This window comes from Chlorocebus sabaeus, chromosome 9 (genome assembly GCF_047675955.1).
Source record: "Chlorocebus sabaeus isolate Y175 chromosome 9, mChlSab1.0.hap1, whole genome shotgun sequence".
Classification (NCBI taxonomy): domain Eukaryota; kingdom Metazoa; phylum Chordata; class Mammalia; order Primates; family Cercopithecidae; genus Chlorocebus; species Chlorocebus sabaeus.
The window spans coordinates 80,941,011-80,962,285 of NC_132912.1; the positions used below are offsets into that span (position 1 = coordinate 80,941,011).

General features: G+C 38.8%; 1 protein-coding gene across 2 annotated transcripts in view; it reads left to right on the forward strand.

The window, feature by feature from the left end:
* The window catches only part of SLC16A9 (solute carrier family 16 member 9), a 60,597-nt gene extending 42,388 nt beyond the window's left edge, over positions 1–18,209 (forward strand). For both annotated transcript variants that reach the window (XM_007963378.3, XM_007963379.3), the window contains exons 4-6: positions 2,248–2,343; positions 14,339–15,253; positions 15,985–18,209. In XM_007963378.3, the coding sequence (XP_007961569.1) occupies positions 2,248–2,343; positions 14,339–15,253; positions 15,985–16,163 (1,190 nt within the window). In that variant the 3' untranslated portion in view covers positions 16,164–18,209. The remainder of the gene's footprint in view (positions 1–2,247; positions 2,344–14,338; positions 15,254–15,984) is intronic.
* Positions 18,210–21,275: the final 3,066 nt, after the last annotated feature.

Here is a 21,275-nt window from a genome sequence, read left to right on the forward strand (position 1 = left end):
AGGAATACCTTAGTTTGTGGTAGGCTTTTTGCAGTTTTACTTACCATCTCTTTTGCACCATCAGCATAAATGTGAACATAGCGAAAAGAGCAGAGAACATCTCAGTATTATTATAAAAATAGTTTTGACTTGACTAACTTCGTGAAAGATCTTAGGGACTGTAGGTACACAGACTTCTCTTTAACAGCTGCTGGTTTAAGGTTGTCCTGATGCAGATTAAGAGGGGAAATCATGCCACCTTTTCTTTCTTTTTTTTTTTTTTTTGAGACAGAGTCTCACTCTATTGCCTAGGCTGGAGTGCAATGGCACAATCTTAGCTTGCTGCAACCTCCACCCCCAGGGTTCAAATGATTCTCTTGCCTCAGCCTCCTGAGTAGTTGAGACTACAGGTGTGCGCCATTGGGTGCCTGGCTAATTTTTCGTATTTTTAGTAGAGATGGGGTTTCGCCATGTTGGCCAGGCTTGTCTCAAACTCCTGACCTCAAGTGATCCTCCCACCTCAGCCTCCCAAACTGCAGGGATTACAGGCATGAGCCACTGTGCCTGGCCTCAAATTTTGCTTTCTGACAAATTTAAAGTAAATGCATTTCAGATTTCTGGTACATTAAAAAAAAGTGAAGTAATCTTATCTGAACCCTAAGACATTTAAATCATTTTTAAAAATTCATTTTAGTATAAGATTTAAAGTTTAAAAGTTGCTGTTTCAACTTTTTTGGCATTGACACTTAGTAATCTGAAATGTCTTTTTTTTCATGTCTTCGATGCTTAACCTTTGACACAGCTCTAACAACGAAATCACAGAAAACGTGAATAAATAATGCAAATGTAAATTTGCATTATTTACAATAAAGCCCCCTCCAAAGGCTTTCAGAAATAGTCTTAGTTAAGGGTGACAGTTTTTGGATTCACAAAATTGATTGGTTAGAAACAGTTCTTATTTCATGTTCTGAACTGTCCTCTGTGTAGTAATGACAACTATATAAATTAATCCAACTCATGCCTTAGATTTTGAAAGTATTTTTTCCCCATAAATGACATCAAAGGGCACTCTATTTTTAAAGGGTTATTTAAAGTCTAATTGTTTTAATCTCTCTCATTTCATTAATAAGACTCTATGCAATCATGGATGATCATCTGAGTCATGGGTTAAGTGCTGATTTCCTAAAATGTTTATGTAGTGTATTTGTTAAACTCATGTATTCATTTAAATCATAGTCCAGGTAACTATTTTAAGTAATGAAAATGAGCTTAATAATTCACGTAATAGGCCATAGTTAAAATTCAGTTGTTAGACTGTGGCTCTTGTGTTGTTTTAGAGTGATCCTCAAGAACAGATAATGTTCTGGAAGAAAGGCATAACGTAAATGACTGAGGGCCAAAAGAGAGCTATATGAAAAACAAACTGGGGTTGTCAGATTCTTAAAAGGGAAGAAAATATTAAGCTAACAAACAAGAGCCTTGGAGATTATCTGGAGATAAATATTACCCTTGTGATTCAGGAACAGAAATTTAGTTGTAACTTTTTTTGTTGTTAATTATAAAATAATTTCAAATTTACAGAAAAGCGGAGACTAGTATAGCAAACAACCATAGTTGTTAGTATTTTGTGGTATGTGCTTCTTTTTTTTTGGTGAAAGTATTTTAAAGTAAAGACATTACTATATTTTACTTCTAAATAAGGTAATATGCACCTCTAAAAGATGAAGACTTACAGATATAAATTTCACTGTGGTGAGATGATATAAGAACCCCACAGGACCTTCATATTGCAGACTGGGTTGTGCAGGCTAAACTCTAACAAAATAGCTTTGAGTGATCAAGTGTATTTTAAAAAGTTGTTTAGAGGACTTAGAAGAAGAAGAACACTGAGCTGGGGGCAAGGACTTGAAAGAGGCATAGATCTCTAAGGGGCAAACTTGATCAAATTTGCTGTTTTGTATGTGAATTTAGCCATTTTCTCTCTCTCTCTCTCCATAATGTCTTAATTTACATTGGCATTATTCATTCATGCTTTAGACATTGGATGCTTTTTTACTTGACCCTGATCTAGGGTGTGGGGTGAAAAATGAGGCTGCCCAATGGTGTCTATCGGGGCTACACACATGGAAGGAATCTAGGAGTCTGTACTTACAACAGTTTTAGCCAGCGAATAATGGAATGTCCTATTGGACATACTTGTTTTTCCTTTTTTCTCTTGCATTGATGTAATGCAGTGTCTTAATTTATGCAATGTCTTCTCATGCTTAGGTCTTGGATGTGGTTTATTATACACTGCAACAGTGACCATTACGTGCCAGTATTTTGACGATCGCCGAGGCCTAGCGCTTGGCCTGATTTCAACAGGTAAATTTTCAAATTGAGTACAGTATTGTCACCATTCAGTCTGCTAAACAAAGTAAAAAGTTACCAAGCACAGACATGTTTAACCAATCATTACCCAGCTACCAATCAGGTAGCAAAATAATTTCTTTACTTCTAGAAGGAAAGTTTATTTTACACTGTAAATATGGCAGTGACTTTCTTTTTTCTTTTTTCTTTTTTTACATTATAAATTTTTATGTCTTATATGGGATGTTTTCTAAAATATAGCTCTTCTAAAATTGTAAACTGATATTTAGTATAACATTAATAAATTTTTACATGGACACCTATGATTGTCAAAGCACTTTTAGAAACTTAAATTTAAATGACCATAAAACTTGAAAAATAGTCTTTATGATATTTTTTAAAAAGCTATTTTTTCATCCATTGTATTTGCTTCCTGAAAGTCCAGAGTAAACCATCTCATTATTTGTTATTTATTATTATTATATTTTAAGTTCCGGGATACATGTGCAAGAACGTGCAGGTTTGTTACATAAGTATACATGTGCCCTGGTGGTTTGCTGCACCCATCAACCCATGATCTACATTAGGTATTTCTCCTAATGCTATCCCTCCCCTAGCCCCCACCCGCAACAGGCCCAGTGTGTGACGTTCTCCTCCCCATGCCCATATGCTTTCATTGTTCAACTCCCACTTATCAGTGAGAACATGTGGTGTTTGGTTTCCTGTTCTGTGTTAGTTTGCTGAGAATTATGGTTTCTAGCTTCACTCATGTCCCTGTAAAGGACATGAACTCATTCTTTTTTATGGCTGCATAGTATTCTGTGGAGTATATGTGCCACATTTTCTTTCTTTTTTTTTGAGATGGAGTTTCACTTTGTTGCCCAGGCTGGAGTGCAATGGCACGATCTTGGCTCACTGCAACCTCTGCCTTCTGGGTTCAAGCAATTCTCCTGTCTCAGCCTCCCGAGTAGCTGGAATTATAGGCATGTGCCACCATGCCCGGCTAATTTTTTGTATTTTTAGTAGAGACGGGGTTTCTTCCTGTTGGTCGGGCTGATCTCGAACTCCCGATTTTAGGTAATCTGCCCTCCTCGGCCTCCCAAAGTGCTGGGATTACAGGTGTGTGCCACCGTGCCCGGCCTATACATGCCACGTTTTCTTTATCCAGTCTAACATTGATGGACATTTGGGTTGGTTCCAAGTCTTTACTTCTGTGAATAGTGCTGCAATAAACATACATGTGCATGTGTCTTTATAGCAGAATGATTTATAATCGTTTGGGTATATACCTAGTCATGGAATTGCTGGGTCAAATGGTATTTCTAGTTCTAGATCCTTGAGGAATTTCCACACTGTCTTCCACAATGATTGAAGTGTAAAAGCATTCCTATTTCTCCACATCCTCTCCAGCACCTGTTCTTTCCTGACTTTTTAATGATTGCCATTCTAACTGGCATGAGATGGTATCTCATTGTGGTTTTGATTTGCATTTCTCTAATGACCAGTGATGATGAGTTTTTTTTTTTTCATATTTGTTGGCTGCATAAATGTCTTCTTTTTTTTCTTTTCTTTCCTTTTTTCTTTTTCTTTCTTTTTTTTTTTTTTTTTTTTTGAGATGGAATTTCGCTCTTTTGTCCAGGCTGGAGTGCAGTGGTACAATCTCGGCTCACTGCAACCTCCACCTTCCAGTTTCAAGTGATTCTCCTGCCTCAGCCTCCCGAGTAGCTGGGATTATAGGTGCCCACCACCACGCCCGGCTAAGTTTTGTATTTTTAATAGAGACAGGGTTTCACCACATTGGCCATGGTGGTCTCAAACTCCTGACCTTGTGATCTGCCTGCCTCAGGCTCCTAAAGTGCTGGGATTATAGGCATGAGCCACTGTGCCTGGCCAGATGTCTTCTGTTGAAAAGTGTCTGTTCATATCCTTCACCAGTTTTTGATGGGGTTATTTTTTTTCTTGTAAATTTGTTTATGTTCTTTGTAGATTCTGGATATTAGTCCTTTGTCAGATGGATAGATTGCAAAAATTTTCTCCCATTCTGTAGTTTGCTGGTTCACTCTGATGATAGTTTCTTTTGCTGTACAAAAGCTCTTTACTTTAGATCCCATTTGTCTATTTTGGCTTTTGTTGCCTTTGCTTTTGGTGTTTTAGTGATGAAGTCTTTGCCCATGCCTATGTCCTGAATGGTATTGCCTAGGTTTCCTTCTAGAGTTTTTATGGTTTTAGGTCTAACATTTAAGTCTTTAATTCATCTTGAGTTAATTTTTGTATAAGGTGTAAAGAAGGGGTTCAGTTTCAGTTTTCTGCATATGGCTAGCCTGTTTTCCCAACACCACTTATTAAGTAGGGATCCCCATTTCTTGTTTTTGTCAGGTTTGTCAAAGATCAGATGGTTGTATATGTGTGGTGTTATTTCTGAGGCCCCTGTTCTGTTCCATTGGTCTATATCTCTGTTTTGGTACCAGTACCATGCTGTTTTGGTTACTGTAGCTGTGTAGTGTAGTTTGAAGTCAGGTAGCGTGAAGCCTTGAGCTTTGTTCCTTTTGCTTAGAATTGTCTTGGCTATATGGGCTCTTTTTTGGTTCTATATGAAATTTAAAGTAGTTCTTTCCAATTCTATGAAGAAAGTCAATAGTAGCTTGATGGAAATAGCATTGAATCTATAAATTACCTTGGGCAGTATGGCCATTTTCACGATATTGATTCTTCCTATGCATCAGCATGGAAAGTTTTTTCATTTGTTTGTGTCCTCTCTTATTTCCTTGAGCAGTGGTTTGTAGTTCTCCTTGAAGAGGTCCTTCACATCCCTTGTAAATTACATTTCTAAGTATTTTATTTTTTATGTAGCAATTGTGAGTGGGAGTTCACTCATGATTTGGCTCTCTGTCTATTATTGGTGTATAGGAATGCTTGTGATTTTTGCACACTGATTTTGTATCCTGAGACTTTGTTGAAGTTGCTTATCAGCTTAAGGAGATTTTGGGCTGAGACAATGGGGTTTTCTAAATATACAATCATGTTATCTGCAAACAGAGATAATTTGATTTCCTCTTTTCCTATTTGAATACACTTTATTTCTGTCTCTTGCCTGATTGCCCTGGCCAGAACTTCCAATACTATGATGAATAGAAGTGGTGAGAGAGGGTATCCTTGTCTTGTGCTGGTTTTCAAAGGGAATGCTTCCAGCTTTTGCCCATTCAGTATAATATTGACTGTGGGTTTGTCATATTTTGAGATATGTGCCATCAATACCTAGTTTATTGAGACTTTTTTAGCATGAAGGGGTGTTGAATTTTATCCAAGGCCTTTTCTGCATCTACTGACATAATCATTTGGTTTTTGTCATTGGTTCTGTTTATGTGATGGATTATGTTTATCGATTTGCGTATGTTGAACCAGCCTTGCGTCCTAGGGATGAAGCCAACTTGATCGTGGTAGATAAGCTTTTTAATGTGCTGCTGGATTTGGTTTGCCAGTATTTTATTGAGGAAATTTGCATCAATGTTCATCAGGGATATTGGCCTGAAATTTTCTTTTTTTGTTGTGTCTCTGCCAGGTTTTGGTATCAGGAGGATGCTGGCCTCATAAAATGAGTTAGGGAGGAGTCCCTGTTTTTCTATTGTTTGGAATAGTTTTAGAAGAAATGCCAGCTCCTCTTTGTACCTCTGTTAGAATTTGGCTGTGAATCCGCCTGGTCATGGGCATTTTTTTGGTTGGTAGGCTATTAATTACTGCCTCAATTTCAGAGCTTGTTATTGATCTATTCAGGAATTCGACTTCTTCCTGGTTTAGTCTTGGGAGAGTGTATGTGTCCAGGAATTTATCCATTTATTCTAGATTTTCTAGTTTACTTGTGTAAAGCTGTTTATAGTATTCTCTGATGGGATTTGTATTTCTGTGGGATCAGTGGTGATATCCCCTTCATCATTTTTTATTGTGTCTATTTGATTCTATTCTCTTTTCTTATTTATTAGTCTGGTTAGCGGTCTATCTATTTTGTTAATCTTTTCAAAAAAACTAACTCCTGGATTCACTGATTTTTTTCTTGAAGGGTTTTTCTTGTCTCTATCTCCTTCAGTTCTGCTCTGATCTTAGTTGTTTCTTGTCTTATGCTAGCTTTTGAATTTGTTTGCTCTTGCTTCTCTAGTTCTTTAAATTGAGTTGTTAGGGTGTTGATTTTAGATATTTCCGTTTTCTCCTGTGGGCATTTAGTGCTATAAATTTCCCTCTAAACACTGCTTTAGCTGTGTCCCAGAGATTCTGGTTCATTGTGTCTTTGTTCTTTTTGGTTTCAAAGAACTTTTATTTCTGCCTTAATTTTGTTATTTACCCAGTAGTCATTCAGAAGCAGGTTGTTCAGTTTCCATGTAGTTGTGCAGTTTTCAGTGAGTTTCTTAATTCTGAGTTCTAATTTGATTGCACTGTGGTCTGAGAGACTGTGTGTTATGATTTCTGTTCTTTTTCATTTGCTGAGGAGTGTTTTACTTCCAATTATGTGGTCTGTTTCAGAATAAGTGCTATGTGATGCTCAGAAGAATATATGTTCTGTTGATTTGGGGTGTAGAGTTCTGTAGATGTCTATTAGGTCTGCTTGGTCCAGAGCTGAGTGTAAGTCCTGAATATCCTTGCTAATTTTCTGTCTCATTGATCTGTCCCAGTGTTGACAGTGGGATATTAAAACCTCCCACTATTATTGTGTGGGAGTCTAAGTCTCCTTGTAGGTCTCTAAGAACTTGCTTTATGAATATGGGTGCTCCTGTATTAGGTGCATGTATATTTAGGATTGTTAGCTGTTCTTGTTGCATCAATCCCTTTACCATTATATAGTGCCCTTCCTTGTCTTTTTTGATCTTTATTTCTTTCAAATCTGTTTTATCGGAGACTAGGATTGCAACCCCTGCTTTTTTTTCCTTTCCATTTGCTTGGTAAATCTTCCTCCATCCCTTTATTTTGAGCCTATGTGCATTTTTGCATATGAGATGGGTCTCCTGAGTACAGCACACCGATGGGTCTTGACTCTTTATGCAATTTGCCAGTCTGTGTCTTTTAATTGGGGCATTTAGCCCATTTACATTTAGGGTTAATATTGTTATGTATAAATTTGATCCTGTCATTATGATGCTAATTGGTTATTTTGCCCATTAGTTGATGCAGTTTCTTCATAGTGTCGATGGTCTTTACATTTTGGTATGTTTTTTGCAGTGGCTGGTACCTGTTTTTCCTTTCCATATTTAGTGCTTGCTTCAGGAGCTCTTGTAAGTCAGGACTGGTGGAGACAGAATCTCTCAGCATTTGCTTGTCTGTAAAGAATTTTATTTCTCCTTCACTTATGAAGCTTAGTTTGGCTGGATATAAAATTCTGGGATGAAAATTCTTTTCTTTAAGAATGTTGAATATTGGCCCCCACTTTCTTCTGCTTGTAAGGTCTCTGCAGAGAGATCCGCTTTTAGTCCGATGAGCTTCCCTTTGTGGGTAACCTGACCTTTCTCTCTGGCTGCCCTTAACATTTTTTCTTTCATTTCAACCTTGGTGAATCTTATAACTATGTGTCTTAGGGTTGCCCTTCTCAAGGAGTATCTTTGTGTTGTTCTCTGTATTTCCTGAATTTGAATGTTGGCCTGTCTTGCTAGGTTGGGGACGTTTTCCTTGATAATATCCTGAAGTGTATTTTCCAAGTTGGTTCCATTCTCCCCATCACTTTCAGGTGTACCAGTCAAAAGTAGGTTTGGTCTTTTCACATAGTCCCATATTTCTTGGAGGCTTTGTTCCTTTTTTTTTTTTTTTCTCTAATCTTGTCTTCACACTTTATTTCATTAAGTTGATCTTCAATCTCTGATATCCTTTCTTCCACTTGATCGATTTGGCTATTGATACTTGTGTATACTTCATGGAGTTCTCATGCTGTGTTTTTCAGGTTCATCAGGTCATTTATGTTCTTCTCTAAACTGTTAGCAATTCCTCTGACCTTTTTTTAAGCTCCTTAGCTTCCTTGCATTGGGTTAAAAAATGCTCCTTTAGCTCGGAGGAGTTTGTTATTACCCACCTTCTATAGCCTACTTGTGTCAATTCATCAAACTCATTCTTCATCCAGTTTTGTTCCTTTGCTGGCAAAGAGTTGTGATCCTTTGGAGGAGAAGAGGCAGTCTGGTTTTTGGAATTTTCAGCCTTTTTTTGCTGGTTTTTCCTCATCTTCATGGATTTATTTACCTTTGGTCTTTGCTGTTGGTGACCTTTGGATGGAATTTTTGCGTGGTCATCCTTTTTGTTGATGTTGATGCTATCACTTTCTTTTTGTTAGTATTCCTTCTATCAGTCAGGCCCCTCTTCTGCAGTTCTGCTGGAGTTTGCTCAGGGTCTGCTTCAGACCCTGTTTGCCTGAGTATCACCAGCAGAGGCTGGAGAACAGCAAAAATTACTGCCTGCTCCTTCTTCTGGAAGCTTTGTCCCATAGGGGCACCTGCCAGATGTCAGCTGGAGCTCTGTTGTATGAGGCATCTATCTACCCCTGCTGGGAGATGTTTCCCAATCAGGAGGCATGGGGGTCAGGGACCCACATGAGAAGGTAGTCTGTCCCTTACCAGAACTTAAGCGCTCTGCTGGGACATCCGCTGCTCTCTTTAGAGCTGGCAGGCAGGAACGTTTAAGTCTGCTGAAGCTGCACTCATAGCCGCCCCTTCCCCCACATGCTCTGTCCCAGGGAGATGGGAGTTTTATCTATAATCCCTTGCCTGGAGCTGCTGCCTTTCTTTCAGAGACATTCTGCCCAGAGAGGAGGAATCTAGAGAGCAGGAGTGGCTTTCAAAAGTCTCTAAGATATCTAATTTGGGGGCATTCAATGTCCAACATAACATATGAAGAGAAAGCTTATGGGCCCATTAAATTGAGAGTCACATGCTGGTGAAGACTTTGCTAAAAGAAAAAGCAAGCGCTTCTAGAAAGCACTTTATCCCTGAAAAAGATAGGAGAAAAGGAAGGAAAATGAACATCCCTAAGGCCACTGTCAGAAAGACTGATGCTGATCATGTCTCCACCTCCTTGTAGTGTGGAACTTACAATTTTTCTAAAGTACTGATTTCTCAATACCTCTCACTGGCCTATGTGCATATCCAAATGACAGGCTGTTTACTCTTGTTATTCCTTTGGTAATCAAGAGATGATCACTGAGGGGGGAAATACAAAACACAATTTTTAAATATAAAAGCATTCTGGACATATAAAAGTGGTGTTTCAGTTTTCAGATGAATTTTTTAAAGTTATGTACAGTTCTTATCAAAATGTATGTGGCCAACATTTCCTGAGTTTTTTAGGACATACAGTTGCCAGGTTATCAAAAGTTGTAAATTTACATATACTTCTTGCTGGTAGGTGGGTAACCCTGGAAGGTCAGGCTTTTAGCTAGGCTGAAGAACGTCGGTAGTTATTCTGGCAACAGGATCCAAACTAATATTTTGTTCCTGAGGCCAACCGAGTGGCAACAAAGTGATTCGTGGTTGAATTGAATCCAGCTGGATATTTCTCCAGCGTATTTTAAGAAGCACTGCCTGGTGAGAAGTGTGAATTGTGGTCTAGGCGGAGACAAGGCCAGAGTCAGAGGATATGGCTAAGGCAGTGATGGGAGAAGGGATGCAGACACAGAAGATGGGGAATCCAGAGTAGTTGGATTGCAGTTTGCAGAACCTGTGAGGATCTTCTACAAGTGTAGGAAGGACTGTGAGAGTAGGTGTGGCAGCTTCAAGGACAGTGGGTCGCAGCTGTACTATATTTTCTGTAGAGGCAGCATGACGTCGAGTTAGAAGCATGATCCTGGATCCATACTGTCTAGTTTTGAATGCTCCTTCTGTCACTCACTAGCTATCTGGTGTTAGACAAGTTACTTAACTGTTCTGTGCCTCCGTTTCAGAACTGTAAACTGGGGATAATAGTATGTTGATGAAAAGAGTCAAATTCTTTAAAATATTTGAATTTTCATTAGTAACAAGTGGCCCGTGACACAGTCCCACGAGATTCTGTCTCAGGTGGTCAGGCTAAACTTCATTTTATACATTTTAGGGAGACATAAGACATCGATCAATACATGTAAGTTGTACATTGGCTTGGTCTAGAAAGGCAGGACAACTGGAAACAGGGGTGTCCAGGTTGTAGGTGGATTCGGGAATTTTTTAATTGGCAGTAAATTGAAAGGATTAAGTTGTTGTCTAAAGATCCTGATTCAATACAAGGGAATGTCTGGGTTAAGAGAAGGGGTTATGGAGACCAAGAGTCCCATTGTGCAGACAGAATCAATAGAAGGGAGTATTTCTTATCAGACTTAAAGAGTCTGTTCTTTCAATCTTAAGGTGCCTGTTTTAATGTTAATACTGGTCAGCTGTGTCTGAATTCCAAAGAGGGGAGAGTAAAATGAGGCATGTCTAGCCCCCATCCCTCTGACCTTATTGTGGCCTGAACTAGTTTTTCAGGTTTACTTCGGAATATCCTTGGCCAAGGGGAGGGTCCATCAGCTGGCTGGGTGGCTTAGAATTTTATTTTTGATTTACAAATAGTACCCATCACATTGGGTTATTGGACATATGAAAGGGATGTATGTGTAAGGCACATGACAAGAGCTCTCAAGTGTTAGAAGTTATAATTCTGATCTAGGTTTCCCTAATGTCCAAATTTATTTGTTTTGAAGGTGTTGGGAATTGCATGCTGTGACAGATGATCTCGCTTTTCACTCAGTCTTGAGAGGAGGGCACAGGGGCCTGGTCCATAGCACACTAAATAAAAAATGAAGCAACTATGGGCAGTCAAGATTGAAAGGAGTTTTCAGTTTCAACTCACAGGGAGCTAGGTGAAGGGAAATTAGGGAGAAGTATGAACCCACCTTCAGTCAAAGATATGATAAACAAAACAAAAGTCACAGTAGAGTTTTTTAAAAATTAAAAAGAAACCCCACATCCAAACACTTGAAATATTGTGATCTAGTTGAAAGAAAGGAATGTGGGCATGAAATAAAGGTTTGGGGGAAGCGATCTTCCTTCGTAGTGAACAGGGGTTGGTCCAGAAATGCCCATGGGCCAAATCTGGCCTACTGCTGGTTTGTGTATGATTAACAAGCTACGATTGCTTTTTACTTTTTTAAATGTTGAAAAAAATCAAAAGAAGAATATTCATAATATGTGAAAACTAGGTGCAATTTCCATTTCAGTGTTCATAAATAAAATTTGATTATAACACAGCCATACTTGTTTTTTTATGGATTGTCCCTGGCTGGTTTCTTGCTTCAAGGGCAGAACTGAGTGTTTGGGACGAGATTGTACACCCTCTATGCCTTAAATATTTACTCTCTGATCCTTTCCAGAAGTTATTGACCCCTGGTATTAATGAGTTAAAGCATGGCTGTATTTCTCACTGCTTCGTGTTCCCTGAACACCATTTATTATTTTCTCTCTTTGTAATAATGTATAACATGCATGGAAGCATAGTTTTATTTCACTTAACCCTTTACAATGATTATATTAAAATTAGGATGCTCTTTTTGAAGATTAAAAATTACAGTTTTAGCTATTACATGCAGGGCTTAATACCTAGGTAATGGGTTGATAGGTGTAGCAAACCACCATGGCACACATTTACCTATGTAACAAACCTGCACGTCCTGCACATGTATCCTGGAACTTAAAATTAAAAAAAAAAAATCACAGTTTTGCAGTTTACAAAATTCCACCAGGAAACTCTAAATTACTCTTCAATACCCTGGGGGAAAAAAATCCTGCATCTTTCTAAACCACAGACATGTTTTTGTGGGATGAAGGCTGAGGAAACTAGCCTCCAATGTGTAATTTGATTTTCCCCACTCTCTCCTATCTTATGTGTTCAATAAATATCTGTTGAATTGATTTTCATCATGTTGACAGATAAACTTGGTTGGCAAGAATAGGAAAGTTATTTGTTTATTTGTTCTATGTGAAAATATAGAACTTTCAAAACACCTAGGGCAGTTATCTAATGATGTGGCACTTTGTTAGAATCTGTACAAAGAAATGTTAGGCAAAAATCACAAATTTATAGTTAATGGGTACTAATGCAGCCAGCAATACATGAGGTCACCCTGCTGTTTTTAATTCTGTCCGTGTGTTTTCTGTAGCATTTTTAACTTTTACAGTATATGCCACATTTAATGAGAGAAAGAAAGGATTACGTTTGTCTACTGTTACTACTTCTCAGTAGTTAGCAAAGAGATACTCTCTTAGCAGTCTATTTTAGCTGCCATTCCATTAACATGAGACATTAATATTTGCAAAGTTTTTTTTTCCTTTGGCAATGAAGGGGTTAACTTTAAAATATGTTAAGAAGGGACAACTGAGGTCCCAAAGAAAATATTTTCTTACCACTCTAAGGCAGAGCCATTTGGCTATTTAGAAGAATTGTTTTATAAGACGGGTTTTTATAGCAATCATATCCATGCAATCAGTGATGCCTCTGAGCTTGGTCCTATTGGCATCCTCATGAAGTTATAATGTAATTTAATATTGACCATCTTAAACATATGATCAACTTTTTCAGACTATTTTTTTTTTCCTGATTTTTCACATGACATTTCCCAGTGGCACTTAAATTTTAAAATGCTCTGTTTTTAAAGATTGAAATCAGAACCAGATGAGAACAGTACCAATTGCTTAGGCTACCATAACTCGGCAACACTGTGTGTTTAATGTGATCAGTGCTAAAAATGTGCATTATTCACAGTGTTACACAGATGTATAAACCAGTATACTTTGTAATTTAAATACCCTAAAAATTATACTTTTCTCATAATTGTATTAATGCATGAAAAGTGTGAATCACTCATTCTGGTGATTCAGCAATGGATTTGAACTATCAAGCCATTATAAATATCCTTAAACTGCAATATACTGTTTTTAAAAAGTTAAATATGAAAATTTACTTCTCTGGAATACATATGTAGAATGGAGCCTGACACATAAGTGCAAAGAAAGTAGTTTCATGATGATACTTTGTTTTGGGGTTTTTTTGTTTGTTTGTTTGTTTGTTTGTTTGAGACGGAGTCTCGCTCTATCACGAGGCTGGAGTGCAGTGGCGCAATCATGGCTCATGCAACCTCTACTTCCTGGGTTCAAGCAATTCTCCTGCCTCAGCCTCCCGAGTAGCTGGGACTACAGGCGTGTGGCAACATGCCCAGCTAATTTTTTTTTTTTTTTTTTTTTTTTTTTTTGAGGCGGAGTCTCGCTCTGTCGCCCAGGCTGGAGTGCAGTGGCCGGATCTCAGCTCACTGCAAGCTCCGCCTCCCGGGTTCCCGCCATTCTCCTGCCTCAGCCTCCCCAGTAGCTGGGACTACAGGCGCCCGCCACCTCGCCCGGCTAGATTTTTGTATTTTTTAGTAGAGACGGGGTTTCACCGTGTTAGCCAGGATGGTCTTGATCTCCTGACCTCGTGATCCGCCCGTCTCGGCCTCCCTAATTTTTGTATTTTTAGTAGAGACAGGGTTTCACCATATTGGCCAGGATGGTCTCGAACTCCCGACCTTGTGATCCACCTGCCTTGGCCTCCCAAAGTGCTGGGATTACAGGCCTGAGCCACCGCGCCCAGCCAATGGTACTTGTTATTCGGGCTATTGGGGTCAAACTGACTGAGTGTGAATCCTATTTATGTTCTTTACAGATTTTTGATCCATGGCAAATTTCTCAACCATTCCAGCCCTAGGTCACTTTATCTCTAGATTGGAAATAATAATAGGACCTACTCAATGGGATCAGTAAAAACATTAAACATGATTGTGCAACATGAAGTGCTTAACAGTGTCTGAGCTGCAACTTCTAATTCTTAAATGTTCTATCAGTATTGCTATATTATTGTTATTATTGTTATCTTCTATCTTCTTACTATGATTTTAATATAAAGTTACATATAAATGCCAGTGTAAAAAATAAATTGAATTGTGATACTACGAATTCTAATCCTGAGAGCCTGAGATTACGAGGTTGAACAGTTCCCGTTCCCTTTTTAGGTTCAAGTGTTGGCCTTTTCATATATGCTGCTCTGCAGAGGATGCTGGTTGAGTTCTATGGACTGGATGGATGCTTGCTGATTGTGGGTGCTTTGGCTTTAAATATATTAGCCTGTGGCAGTCTGATGAGACCCCTCCAATCTTCTGATTGTCCTTTGCCTAAAAAAATAGCTCCAGAAGATCTACCAGATAAATACTGCATTTACAATGAAAAAGGAAAGAATCTGGAAGAAAACATAAACATTCTTGACAAGAGCTACAGTAGCGAGGAGAAATGCAGGAGCACGTTAGCCAATGGTGACTGGAAACAAGAGAGCCTACTTCTTAAAAACCCCACAGTGACACACACAAAAGAGCCTGAAACGTACAAAAAGAAAGTTGCAGAACAGACATATTTTTGCAAACAGCTTGCCAAAAGGAAGTGGCAGTTATATAAAAACTACTGTGGAGAAACTGTGGCCCTTTTTAAAAACAAAGTATTTTCAGCCCTTTTCATTGCTATCTTACTCTTTGACATCGGAGGGTTTCCACCTTCATTACTTATGGAAGATGTAGCAAGAAGTTCAAATGTGAAAGAAGAAGAGTTTATTATGCCACTTATTTCCATTATAGGCATTATGACAGCAGTTGGTAAACTGCTTTTAGGGATACTGGCTGACTTCAAGTGGATTAATACCTTGTATCTTTATGTTGCTACCTTAATCATCATGGGCCTCGCCTTGTGTGCAATTCCATTTGCCAAAAGCTATGTCACACTGGCGTTGCTTTCTGCGATTCTAGGGTTTTTTACTGGTAATTGGTCCATCTTTCCATATGTGACCACAAAGACTGTAGGAATTGAAAAATTAGCCCATGCCTATGGGATATTAATGTTTTTTGCTGGACTTGGAAATAGCCTTGGACCACCCATCGTTGGTAAGATATTAATCTTAAAGTCATCCCATTTTACGGTTCTTCCCTGTCATATCTCCAGATATAGAAATCCAGATTGTAATAGTAGCACAGATTTGTACAAAATAAATCTGCATGGAACATCTCATGGTAATGATTTATTCAAGACTGCTTTGATGTAATTGAGAACACCAGTATGCATGCTCTGGGATTTGTGTTCACTCTTTATTTGGGAGAAACTCAAAGTGCCTGCTTATTCTTTTTTTTTTTTTTTGAGATGGAGTTTCGCTCTGTTGCCCAGGCTGGAGTGCAGTGACGCAATCTCAGCTCACTGCAAACTCCGCCTTCTAGGTTCACGCCATTCTCCTGCCTCAGCCTCTGGAGTAGCTGGGACTACAGGCGCCCGCCACCACGCCCAGCTAATTTTTTGTTTTTGTTTTTGTTTTTTAGTAGAGATGGGGTTTCACCATGTTAGGCAGGATGGTCTCGATCTCCTGACCTCGTGATCAGGAAGTCACGTGCCTCGGCCTCCCAAAGTGCTGGGATTACAGGCTTGAGCCACCACGCCTGGTCTGCCTGCTTATTCTTATCCAAACATTTGGGAGATCCTCTTCTGACTCCCAGTAAACCATTGGGAGTAGTGGAGTAATATATATCCTAATTATAACTATATATAAAACTGATGAAATTAGGGTGTGGGCTGGATGTTCGTACTATTTCCATGAAACTTACTTTTTTTCTTACTGTCTTTTCAGGTTGGTTTTATGACTGGACCCAGACCTATGACATTGCATTTTATTTTAGTGGCTTCTGCGTCCTGCTGGGAGGTTTTATTCTGCTGCTGGCAGCCTTGCCTTCTTGGAATACATGCAACAAGCAACTCCCCAAGCCAGCTCCAACAACTTTCTTGTACAAAGTTGCCTCTAATGTTTAGAGGAATATTGGAAGACACTATTTTTGCTATTTTATACCATATAGCAACAATATTTTAACAGATTCTCAAGCAAATTTTCTAGAGTCAAGATTATTTTCTTATAGCAAAATTTCACAGTGGATGACTCTGAGTGAATTATTATTGTTTTTTACATATCCTATTTTTTATGTAGTGTATGCGTAGCCTCTATCTCATGTATTTTTTTCTCTTTCTCCTCCCCGCACCATCAATGGGACTATTCTATTTTACTGTTGTTCACTAGTTCTTAACATTGTAAAAAGTTTGACCAGCCTCACAAAGCTTTCTCTATCTAAAGAAGTATAATTTCTCTGCCGACTCCATTTATTCCACTGCAAGGCACCTAGAGAGACCACTCCTATTTTAAAAGTGATGCAAGCAGCATGATAAGATATGTGTGAAGCCCACTAGGAAATAAATCATTCTCTTCTCTATGTTTGACTTGCTAGTAAACAGAAGACTTCAAGCCAGCCAGGAAATTAAAGTGGTTACTAAAACAGCCTTAAGAATTGCAGTGGAACAAATTGGTCATTTTTTAAAAAAAAGTTATTTTAACCTACAGTCACCAGTTTTCATTATTCTGTTTTATTTACCTCACTGAAGTACTCGCATGTTGTTTGGTACCCACTGAGCATACACTGTTTCAGTCCCTAAGGTGTTTGCTGAGATGTGGGTGAACTCCGAATGGAGGAGTAGTCACTGTAGACTTTCTTCATGGTTGGCCACTCCAGCCTTGCTCACTTTTGTTTCTTGACCATCCACTCAGCTGATGTTTCCCGGGAAGTGCTAATTTTACCTGTTTCCAAATTGGAAACACATTTCTCAATCATTCCATTCTGGCAAATGGGAACCATCCATTTGCTTTGGGCACAGTGGGGATGGGTTGCAAGTTCTTGCGTATCCTCCCGGTGAAGCAGTTATTTGCTACTATCGGATTTTACCACTATCAAATTTAATTCAAGGGCAGAACTAAAAGTGAGTGTGTGTGTGTGTGTGTGTGTGCGCGCGCGCATGTGCTATGCATGCTCTAAGTCTCCGTGGGATATGGGAATGGAAAAGGGCAATAAGAAATTCATACCCTTATTCAATTGCATTTAACCTTAAGAAAAATGTCCTTGGGATAAACTCCAATGTTTAATACATTGATTTTTTTCCTAAAGAAATGGGTTTTAAACTTTGGTGTGCATCAGAATCCTCTGCAGATCTTTTTGAAAATATAGGTGCCTGGGTATCATGTGTGGAGCTTTTAATTCTGCTGGTGTAGGCTGTTGCCCAAGCATCTATCATTTTATTGAGCTCTTCGAGTGATTCTGATAACACAGCCTGGATTGAGAGTTTTTATAAGATTGGCAATGGAAAAACATTTATTCTTTTAAATAATAATTTTCTAAAAACCCAAGAGGTCAGGGTTTTTTATAAACAAATAGCCAAGTGTTCTTTAAATAGGAGGCACCCTTCCCATTGTGCCAAAATCATCTTTTCATTTCTTTTGAAATATGTATGGTTATTTTATACTTGTATGTTGCCTTTCTTTGAAGGCGCCTGAAGCACTTTATAAGCACGAATCCTCACAGTATCTCTGTGAGGTAGGTAAATAGTACTTTTCTATGTAGTAAACCTGGAGTATGGAGAATTTCCTAACAGTTCATTCTACTTAATAATGCAATAATGGAGCTCCAAGATGTCTTGGACTTCTACACCACACTCAGACTTCTGGAAAGTTTTCCGTACCTCATTCTTTAGTCCCTGTCAAGGTTAGTAAATAAAATAAGTGACATTAAAAAAACAAAAAAAAACAAAAAAACCAACTACCTGTTGTGTTGAAAGTTCCTTTTTGCCAATGTTATGTTCAGGAAACCCAATAACCTGAAAAAGTTTGACTTTGATGTGACATCTTCATATTCATCAATGCTGATAATTGTCCAAAGGCATCTTCACTATGTCTACTAAATAACATCCAATGTGGGCATTATCTATTGTCTAGGGGATGAATTTTAAGTTACAATAAAATATTTTTGTTTTGCATCAGTTTGGTTGCTTTCTCTCCTCTTAGTTCTCCACCCAATTATAGTGACACATCACTTGAATGTAAAACTATAAATTACCCAGCATAATTCAGACTCTGGAACTTGGTGACTGGACAAAAGCATATTCTAAATGCCTAGCTACTTTGATCATTGCCTTCCAAAAAGCTGGTATATCAGCTTTACCTCTTGTTGTAAAGAGTACTCTGCAGGTCTTAATTCTTAATAATAATTTCACCAATCATTTATAGAATTCTTAATATGTTTCAAGCTTATGTTGTTTAACCCTCATAATAACCTTGTGAGATGGAAATTATGACCCTCATTTTATAATCTAAAATATGATTGTCATAATACTATGGACAGCATATTATAAAAGTATAAGTAATTTCCAAAACCAAAACGCAAAATGTTTCTCTTTGTAGAAATTAAAGTAAACCCTTTAATTTCTAACATGGTTTAGAAATTAGGCCTACCCAGGAGGGTTGCTCTAAAACTAATCCTTTAGTGAACAGAGAAAATTTTCTGTAGGGTAATCATGTCAGCAGGGAAGAAGGTTCAGCCACCAATCTTTAAAGGGCTCATGAGGAACAATTCCCAAGAACCAGGAGTTCCAGCACTGGGAGGTCATGACCAAAAACATATGTGCCAGCCAACCAGTCCCATGACCTTAGGTAGCCTCAGCACTTAGCAATTGGTATAGAATTATCCTAACTCAGGATGTTCCAGGACATAAAGGGGAGCTCCATTTTGAAACAAAGGACATCTCATTTTCTCTTTTACTTAGGAATATTATACTGAGCGCATAAAATACATGATTTACATTAGCAGTGTCATGCACTTTCTCCTTCATTAATAACAATCTTGGGCTGGGCACAGTGGCTCATATCTGTAATCCCAGCACTTTGGGAGACTTGAGGCCAGAAGTTGGAGAACAGCCCGGTCAACATGGTGAAACCCCATCTCAACTAAAAATACAAAAATTAACCAGGTGTGCTAGCACATGCCTGTAATCCCAGCTACTCGGGTGACTGAGGCAGGAGAGTCACTTGAACCTGGGAGTTGGAGGCTGCAGTGAGCCAAGATTGTGCCACTGCATTTCAGCCTGGGTGACAGAATGAGACCCCATCTCAAAAAGAAAAAAGAAAAAATCTTGGGACTGTCTGCTATATAGTCAATTGTATATAAAGGATGGTTAGTAAGATCCCTCTTTGAATAAGGAGTTTAATCTCAGTCAGTTAAAATGATCAGAGCTCTATGAATACGTGGATAATACTTGGGACTGCAGTGTACACACTTGTTAAGGTTGTGATTCCACAACCAGATTGCCTATCTCGGTCCCTGTGGCCAGGGGGGCTATTGTGGGAATTAAATGAGATTCCCAGTATATATACCTGACATGGTAGATGTCCAATAAAATATTAGCTATTATTTTTGTCGTCATTCTTAAATGCATTGCTTCTCTGTACCTGAGGGAGGCATCAGGTGTTCGGGAACTGGTGTAGGGTTAATGTTTGCATTAAAGAGCTTCATTTGGAAGAATAATGAGCCTCTGTTATTCCTAATCACTTAACTGTCACAGCTCTTGCCTGTTCTTGTCAAAATCTTCTTTCCTTAAGGATTCATGACTCAGCACATTTTTTGGAATTGCCATTCAGAAGCTCTGACACAAAACAAAACACAGGCTGTTCCTCCACAAATCAAATAGAAGCCACTTTGTAAATTGAATTGCTATGGGAATTTGAACTTTTTCTTTTTCTTAAGGACTCTCATCTGAACTGCTCAGAAGGTGGGCCTGAAATTGGGCAGAAAGCAAAATGATCTGATTTGTTTACTGAGTACTAATTGGCTTCGGCTCAGGGCCCTTACCTCACTGCTTTCCAGCCTTTGAGACTTACTCTTGAGGGAGTGCAATTTCTTGCCAGGTCTCCTGGGATTCTATTCCTAGTAGATCTCAGCCGCATTAGTTGTTTTTTTGCTGCATGCATTCCTTGTCCTAATGAGTCATTTACTTTTATTCTTTCTCCTTGCAAAAAGAAAAATTTAAATTTAATCAGTGTTTAATAAAAAAAGATATTCTAAAATCTTTGGTAAGCAACATGTTTTCAATACCTAATAATTAACTGTGGTCAAGTGCTTTCCTGCGATAGATCAACTTAAAACTACATAGCCACAAATATATGCTTATTCTTTTCTCCTGGAAAAGTTCCTGATAAGCAAGTTGTGATTCCTCCAGCTTAAATCTGAAAACTGCTGAATATCTACAGCTCTAATAGGGCATTGCTAAGGGCAGCCCAAATGACTTTAGAACCCTAGCAACAAAGGAGCAGGCATTTTTCTGGAAAGCACTCCCTAGTAAACTTCCTGCATGCAAACTCTGTTCCATAGTCTTTCCCACCAGGAAACAGGACAACTGAAATCCCAACATGTTGAGATAATGCCAAATACACAGAGTCATCAGAGCAGAGAGGGAGGGAGACACCTTTCTTGAAGGCCTTTTATGTGCCCAGTATTGTTCCAGGTACTTCACAAACCATGTCTTGTCCTGTTTAAGCTCTAAAGCTGTTGGCAAGACTGGCTGCTCGACTGTCAAGATACCACAAAGACGCCTTCTTGTCTTAGGACATTTGGAGTCTGGCTCTTTCCTGACAGGTTCAGATACTTCGTTTCTTATTCATCCAACATTTCTTAAGTGAGCACCTAGTATGTGTTGGGTACTCTCCCAGGTACCAAGGATATAATGATGAGCAAGATAGACAAGGTTCCTGTACTCTTTGAGCTCATCGGTGCCCCAGAGTTGATCAGAATAAGTTAGATGGCAACGCAGTTGTAACAGAAGCTTCAGCTCCTGTGGGAAATTCTGGAGCTGGGATGGTCCTTCAGCATTGGCCCAGTGGAGTTCAGTCATGTCTGATTCACATTAAGATTCCCAAAAGAATGGATTTAGGGGAGCAAGATGGCTAACTAGAGAAGCCTGGCACTCTCCGCTCACACAAAAGAACCAAGGAAAGAAATACACAGCTAAAATTTGACTGCAGTGTTGAAGATAGACTGCTGGGGTACAGTGGGA